Here is an 8,089-nt window from a genome sequence, read left to right as displayed (position 1 = left end):
CTCTGCGGTTTTTATTTTTTGCGCTATAAACAAAAATAGAACGACAATTTTGATAAAAATGCAATATTTTTTTACTTTTTGCTATAATAAATATCCCCCAAAAACATATATAACATTTTTCCTCAGTTTAGGCCGATACGTATTCTTCTACCTATTTTTGGTAAAAAAAAAATCGCAATAAGCGTTTACCGATTGGTTTGCGCAAAATTTATAGTGTTTACAAAATAGGGGATAGTTTTATTTTTTTTTTTTTTTTTACTACTAATGTCGACGATCAGCGATTTTTTTCTTGACTGCGACATTATGGCAGACACTTCGGACAATTTTGACACATTTTTGGGACCATTGTAATTTTTACAGCAAAAAATGCATTTAAATTGCATTCTTTATTGTGAAAATGAAAGTTGCAGTTTCAGAGTTAACCACAGGGGGCGCTGAAGGAGTTAGGGTTCACCTAGTGTGTGTTTACAACTGTAGGGGGTGTGGCTGTAGGTCTGACGTCATCGATCGAGTCTCCCTATAAAAGGGATGACTCGATCGATGCAGTCACCCCGTTCTTCAGCTCTGGGGAGCGATCGCGAGGTGGCGGCTAGAAATGAATAGCTGCGCCCTCGTCCCGGATCGCTCCCCGCGGGTTTCCGACCGCCACATGTAGCGGGGGGGGTCCCGACCCGTGGAAAGGCAGGGACGTATATGCCTGTACGTGCCATTCTGTGGAGGTACATATACATACAGCGGTCGTTAAGCGGTTAATGAGTGAAAGTATTCCTGCACTCTTAACAGGAATAGGGATGCTCACCCGTGTGAATCCTCTGGTGCTCAGCAAGTTTATATTTACAAGCAAAACCTTTTCCGCACTCTGAACATGAATAAGGACGCTCACCTGTGTGAATTCTCTGGTGTATAACTAAGTGTCCGTTTTGTGTGAATGACTTTCCGCACTCTGAACATGAATAAGGACGCTCACCCTTGTGAATTCTCTGGTGTATAACTAAGTGTCCGTTCTGTGTGAATGACTTTCCGCACTCTGAACATGAATAAGGACGCTCACCCTTGTGAATTCTCTGGTGTCTAACAAGGACTCCTTGATTAGTGAAACATTTCCCACACTCTGAACATGAATAGGGATGCTCACCTGTGTGAATCCTGTGGTGCTCAACAAGTTGAAATTTATGACCAAAATATTTCCCGCACTCTAAACATGAATAAGGGTGCTCATTCGTGTGTGTCCTTTGGTGTATTACAAGTAAACCTTTCCTAGTAAAACATTTCCCACACTCTGAACATAAATAGGGACATTCACCTGTATGAATTCTCTGGTGTATAACTAAGTGTCCATTCTGTGTGAATGACTTTCCGCACTCTGAACATGAATAAGGACGCTCACCCTTGTGAATTCTCTGGTGTCTAACAAGGACTTCTCGATGAGTGAAAGATTTCCCACACTCTGAACATGAAAAGGGACGCTCACCTGTGTGAATTCTCTGGTGTTTAACAAGGTTTCCCTTCATAGTGAACGTTTTTCCGCACTCTGAACATAAATAAGGATGCTCACCCGTGTGAATCCTCTGGTGCTCAACCAGTTTACATTTACCATCAAAACATTTTCCACATTCCGAACATGAATAAGGGCACTCATTCGTGTGTCTCCTTTGGTGTACTACAAGTGAATCTTTCCTAGTGAAACATTTTCCACACTCTGAACATGAATAGGGTTGCCCACCTGTGTGAATTCTCTGGTGGGTAACAAAGTGACTTTTGTGATTAAAACATTTCCCGCACTCTGAACATGTATAGAGAAGGCCACCTCTGTGGCTTTTCTGGTGTCTAAGAAGTTCTCTGTTTTCACTAAAAAGTTTCCCACACTCTGAACCAGACAATGAACTCTCTTCTGTGGGAACTCCTTCATGGCTTAAAGAAGATTCCTCGGGAATAGACGGATCTTTTGAAGTATCTGTACTGTGAGATCCTATAGTCTTGGTGTGTGATCCGTCAGAAGATTCCTCAGGATTAGAGGGATCCATTGATCCCCCCAATTGGGAAGGTCTGGGATGTATATTTGGAGTAACGGGATTTCCTCCTGGAGAATATTGTACAATGTTATTATCTTCTGCTTTATAATCTGGAGATACAATGAGATGTTCCTCAGAGGAATTCCGGACATTGTGTCCTCCTGTGGGGAAACAATTTACCATGAAATGTTATAACCTTCCATTCAGGAGTCATATATGTTGGTCCATCACCAAATCATTTATAAGATCCCCGGCATGGAAGTTGGGGCAATTAAAACCGAAAAATATGAAAACAAACCAGATAAAGTATACAAATCACACTGGGTAACATTTATTGTGTGTTGATGCAATTGTTACTTTAAGAAACGGAGATGGACCTTTCATATGGTGTACAGTATCTCCTCCTCATTTGTTGGGAACATGACGTTATATTGAGGAATGGAGATGGACCTTTCATATGGTGTACAGTATCTCCTCCTCATTTGTTGGGAACATGACATTATATTGAGGAATGGAGATGGACCTTCCATATGGTGGACAGTATCTCCTCCTCATTTGTTGGGAACATTGAGCAGTGTCGTAAATATGATTGTCTTCCTTTGGTGAGAACTAGAGATTATTATTTTATATTGTGTACAGTACATTAGGCAATAGGGAAGTTGCAACGACAATGTTTTTGCTGTCAACAGTTCGGGTTTTTCAGTCTTTCCTGTACAGAAAGATGTGACCATTTTATTTTGAATAAGGACAGCACAGACCAGTGCCGGGACAAGGTAATTTGGTGCCCAGGGCGAACATGGAAAACTGCGCCCCCCCCCCCCCCCCCCCCCCACACACACACACAATATTTTCGGGCCAGCAGCACAGCAGTGGAGCTCATTGTGGCAGTCAACAATTGCTTAACCTGCTATCCTCTAGCCTGCAGAGGCTGTATTAGGTCTAGAGGATAGCAGCTTAGGCAGTTCCTAATGGCTCAGTCCCTAAGATCAGTAAAGGAAAATTGCCTACAGGCCCTCTTACCAGACCCAGCGAAACTTCCGCAGTAGTGTAGCATGTCTGTACCCTGGTAGTGGCTCAGCGTGGCTCTCTCTGGTGGTGCTGGTTAGCAGCGTGGCTCTCTCTGGTGGTGCTGGTTAGCAGCGTGGCTCTCTCTGGTAGGTCTGGTTAGCAGCGTGGCTCTCTCTGGTGGTGCTGGTTAGCAGTGTGGCTCTCTCTGGTAGGTCTGGTTAGCAGCGTGGCTCTCTCTGGTAGGTCTGGTTAGCAGCGTGGCTCTCTCTGGTAGGTCTGGTTAGCAGCGTGGCTCTCTCTGGTGGTGCTGGTTAGTAGCGTGGCTCTCTCTGGTGGTGCTGGTTAGCAGCGTGGCTCTCTCTGGTAGGTCTGGTTAGTAGCGTGGCTCTCTCTGGTGGTGCTGGTTAGCAGCGTGGCTCTCTCTGGTAGGTCTGGTTAGCAGCGTGGCTCTCTCTGGTAGGTCTGGTTAGCAGCGTGGCTCTCTCTGGTAGGTCTGGTTAGCAGCGTGGCTCTCTCTGGTGGTGCTGGTTAGCAGCGTGGCTCTCTCTGGTGGTGCTGGTCAGCAGTGTGGCTCTCTCTGGGGGTTCTGGTTAGCAGCGTGGCTCTCTCTGGTGGTGCTGGTTAGCAGTGTGGCTCTCTCTGGTGGTGCTGGTTAGCAGTGTGGCTCTCTCTGGTGGCGCTTGTTAGCAGCGTGGCTCTCTCTGGTAGGTCTGGTTAGCAGCGTGGCTCTCTCTGGTGGTGCTGGTTAGTAGCGTGGCTCTCTCTGGTGGTGCTGGTTAGCAGCGTGGCTCTCTCTGGTGGTGCTGGTTAGCAGCGTGGCTCTCTCTGGTAGGTCTGGTTAGCAGCGTAGCTCTCTCTGGTGGTGCTGGTTAACAGCGTGGCTCTCTCTGGTGGTGCTGGTTAGCAGCGTGGCTCTCTCTGGTGGTTCTGGTTAGCAGCGTGGCTCTCTCTGGTGGTGCTGGTTAGCAGCGTGGCTCTCTGGGGGTTCTGGTTAGCAGTGTGGCTCTCTCTGGTGGTCCCTCGGTACACTCCTCTTTCTGTTTCTGTCTTTTGGAGCAGTTAAGTACTATCATTCATTCCCCCGGCTTGTTTCTGGGCTATGGGATCTCTTTCTCTCTTTTTTTCCCCCAGCAGAGTGTAGTCCCTTTCCTGAGAGGCTGGCCGGATGGGAACAGTGCGAGGAGGGGTGGTGGACGGCACCCAGGTGACACCATAAAGAAAGCTGGCAGTTGTAGTGGGTGCTGTCAAGCCCCCCTCCCTCCACCCCCATCATTGAAGCTGTGATGGCGGCAGTGTGAGCGGGGGAGAGGCGAGCTACAGGATCTCAGAATATTTCGCCCCCCCTTTCTCCTGTCAGCAGTGCGGGAGGAGAGACAGCGGCTCTCTCATTACTTTCACCGCGCTTCACTTATTGACTCCCCCGTGTTGTTGATCTTCTGGAACTACATGTCCCATGATGCTCCACTAGTCTGGAGCATCATGGGACATGTAGTTCCAGAAGATCAACAACACGGGGGAGTCAATAAGTGAAGCGCGGTGAAAGTAATGAGAGAGCCGCTGTCTCTCCTCCCGCACTGCTGACAGGAGAAAGGGGGGGCGAAATATTCTGAGATCCTGTAGCTCGCCTCTCCCCCGCTCACACTGCCGCCATCACAGCTTCAATGATGGGGGTAGAGGGGGGGCTTGACAACACCCACTACAACTGCCAGCTTTCTTTATGGTGTCACCTGGGTGCCGTCCACCACCCCTCCTCGCACTGTTCCCATCCCGCCTCCGGCCAGCCTCTCAGTGTGTGACGCTGGGTAGGGAATACCAAGCGCCTGCGCGGGGGGGGGGGTTCTCCACTGACAGGGGAATCAATAAGTGAAGCACTGGTCTGTTCTAGGTTTCTGCCGGGTGCAGGAGCGCACTCGGCACATCATTGCAGGTGTAGGTATTAGCGGCTGGTGTGTGCAGACAGTTTTTAAGCACACAGCTAGCACTTCACATGCGCCCCCCTTCCTCCAGTAAATAGTAGCGCCCAGGGCACCCGCCCACTCGGCCCCCCCCTTGTACCGGCCCTGGCACAGACTGACCCTAATTACATGGGAACATACAGTACTTTATACTCATTGAGGTAAAATGTAAATTGTTTTAGCATTTAATGTTTATTACTTACTTGTGTCTATATGTAGAGAAGATTCCTCCTGTTTACATTCCGTAATCATCTCCCCCTCCTCCATAGACTGCTGATCTCCACTCACCAACCTCTCTTCTTCTTCCTCTTTAACCTCAACTTTGATATCTTTAAGTTCTTCATCCTAAACCCCAAAGATGAAAAAATGCACTGATGAAAAGGAACAAGAAGTTACCTAAAAGAATGTCATCTCATAGCTTAGCATTCTTTTGAGTTCAAGCTGCTCAGCCCCACCTACCTGATGATGGTGGGGGATGGTGTGATCTTCCTGTGTGAAATCCTGGGAATACAGAGGACGGGGACATCTCTCTGGTGGGTTCCCATTACTGGATCCATCTGTAGGAAACACACACACTGACTGAATACATTGTTTCTATGTGTTTATCAGATGATGGGGGATCTAGGTGGACCCTCCGTACTGCTCTCTCCTTTACAATAGTCTCCTCTTACCCGGTGATGTGAGGGGCGGCTGATTCTCCATCATGAAGTCCTTGTAGAGATCCTTGTGTCCTTCTAAATACTCCCACTCCTCCATGGAGAAATAGACAGTGACCTCCTGACACCTTATAGGAACCTGACACACACAATGATACAGTCACCATCCAGACACATCCCTTGTCTGTTACTGGATAAGGTTACAGTGACTATGGTGGAAGAGAACAGACATGACAGGGGGGTTACTGGGTGAAAATAGATTGTAAGCTCCTTTAAATTGTAAGCTCCACGAGCAGGGCCCTCCTATTTACTTCTGTAGCTCTACCCCCGCAGGAGCCAAGGGTTGTTTTGGGATCGGCGTATTAAGTTACCTCTCACCTTTGTCTAGGAGTGAAGTTGATGAGTAGATGAGTAAGCAAATGTCCAGTCATCAAATAAAGGTTTTCTGAATGCTTTATTCTCGGCCCAACATCAACATCAAATAGGGAGAAAAGGTTGATGAAGCAAGAGAGAACATTGCAGTATCAGGCCGGTATATGAGAAAGAGCAATCCTGCTCTCAGTAGTACAGTAGTAGTACATACAGTTCGTTGCCACTCTAACCAGAGTGGGTGAAGTGCCCCCGGACAGGCTCCTGCCACGAGCCTGGCAGCCGAAGTGTCACTTTAGGTTGCTGGGAGGAATAGGCCTCTGCCATAGGCCTGGCTCTAGGGCCTTTGCCACAGGCGTAGTACTTTTGGATGAGCTAAATTGGATTGAGCCAATCCTCCCAGTAGATTAAGTTAGGGTCACCGGGTGACAGTCGAAGTGCACCTGTCAGTATCCCAGTCACCAGATCCCTGATGGTTCGTTGGAGCCCTCTTGGACAACCTGCCTCCGGGTTCTCCTCAAGCCTATTCCCCACCGAACGGCATACAGCCGGGGATCTTCTCAGTAAACGGGGACCCAGTAAATCACTGGGGCCCCTTAACCGCAGTGTGGAGCTCCACGTAGCATGCGACCCCGGCCTGGTAGGCCATAGTGCCGGCGTCCGTTGGATGCGCACACCCTAAAGGTGGGTGCTGCTCCTGGAACCTGGAACCCGTGAAGGACCAAAAAATATGGCGTCTGCCACAGATATACTCTCCCCCAGCATGCCCTGCGAGGAAAAACTCCTCCAATTGGCTGCTGGGGAAAAGCGGCTCCTCCAGAACCCCTCTAGCGCCAACTGTCGCCAAGGGATGGGATCGCATCCCTGGAGCGCAGACTGACCTACAGGATAGTTCAGGAATGACAGCAGCCCATAATTTAACAATTTATGAATGGGAGCAAAATAACTCTCCCATTCCCCACTAACTTTAGCGTAGTGCCCATACTGAAAGTAAGGGGGGCGCTACACTTCTTTAATGAACTGTATTGTAATTGTACTGTCCCCTCTATACATTGTAAAGTGCTGCGTAAACTGTTGGCGTTATATAAATCCTGTATAATAATAATATCTTATTACCTCCTCTGCTGCCACTTCCAGCAATGTCTCCTCTCTATTTCCTTCCAATTCACCTCTCACCCGCAACTTCCTGTCTTCACCTGACATCACTTCCTGTCTTCACCTGACATCACTTCCTGTCTGTGCGTTCCACTTGTGATAAAGGCACCTCAAGGAATCTTCGTAGACACACCATAAAGAACACATGGAAGGTGATTTTCGCACACCTGTGGGACATCGTTTCTCACAACCAGACCAGTCTATGGAAGACATGAATGTATTTGGTTCTTAACCACTTCCAGCCCAAGGACGTCATATGACGTCCTGGACTTTCAGTGGGGATATCTGAAAGATGCCTGCAGCCACAGGCATCATTCAGATATCCATCTCTTCAGCCGGCGAATCCCTGCACCATAAGAACAATCATAGCGCTGGTTCCGCCGCTTGATCGTTCTCATAAGCGGCGGGAGGGGACGCCCCCGCCGCCATCCGGTGCTTCTCCGGGCTCTCCTTTGCCATCGGAGACCCGGAGAAACGATCCGCCGGCGTCCGATGGAAACCATAGAGTAGATGGTCACCAGTCATCTCTATGATCGTCGGAGGCCCGGGCGCGATGTTATGACGTCACGCCCGGGTCCTGGAATGTAAACACAGCTGCAATCGCGGCTGAAAGCATTAGATCGGTGAATTTTTTTTCACGATCTAATGCTTTCCAGCTTGGAGGAGAGATGTGGGGTCTTATTGATCCTGCATCTCTCCATAAAGAGTACCTGTCACAAACCATTCCTATTACAAGGGATGTTTACATTCCTTGTAATAGGAATAAAAGTGATTTAAAAAAAATGTCAAAAAAAGTGTGAAAATAAAAGAAATTGAGTAAAATAAAAAATAAAATAATAAAAAAAAAATTTAAACGCCCCTATCCCCGGTAGCTCGCGCTTAGAAGCGAACACACACGTAAGTCCCGCCCACATATGTAAACGCCGTTCAAACC

The 8,089-nt window shown here is 48.1% G+C and overlaps 1 protein-coding gene across 1 annotated transcript; it reads right to left on the bottom strand.

The window, feature by feature from the left end:
- Positions 1-691: 691 nt before the first annotated feature.
- Positions 692-5,469, bottom strand: LOC120910153 (gastrula zinc finger protein XlCGF8.2DB-like). Its single transcript, XM_040322033.1, has 4 exons — positions 5,435-5,469; positions 5,179-5,320; positions 2,028-2,173; positions 692-1,685 (listed from the first exon to the last, which is right to left on the bottom strand). Exons 2-4 carry the CDS (start codon positions 5,240-5,242, stop codon positions 777-779), a joined length of 1,119 nt encoding a protein of 372 aa, XP_040177967.1. The 5' UTR covers positions 5,243-5,320; positions 5,435-5,469; the 3' UTR covers positions 692-776.
- Between the last annotated feature and the right edge of the window lie 2,620 nt (positions 5,470-8,089).

Source organism: Rana temporaria, chromosome 8 (assembly GCF_905171775.1).
Source record: "Rana temporaria chromosome 8, aRanTem1.1, whole genome shotgun sequence".
NCBI lineage: Eukaryota > Metazoa > Chordata > Amphibia > Anura > Ranidae > Rana > Rana temporaria.
This window is presented reverse-complemented; position numbering and strand designations above follow the sequence as displayed.

Bases quoted from the DNA above. Each gene is read 5' to 3' on its own strand.
- LOC120910153 (XM_040322033.1), bottom strand. From the start codon at position 5,242: ATGGAGGAGGGGGAGATGATTACGGAATGTAAACAGGAGGAATCTTCT. The intron at 2,174-5,178 runs GTAAGTAATAAA...GTTTCCCCACAG, and splicing joins TTCTCTACATATAGACACAA to GAGGACACAATGTCCGGAAT. The intron at 1,686-2,027 runs TCAATGGATCCC...TGTGGAAAATGT, and splicing joins GACCTTCCCAATTGGGGGGA to TTCACTAGGAAAGATTCACT.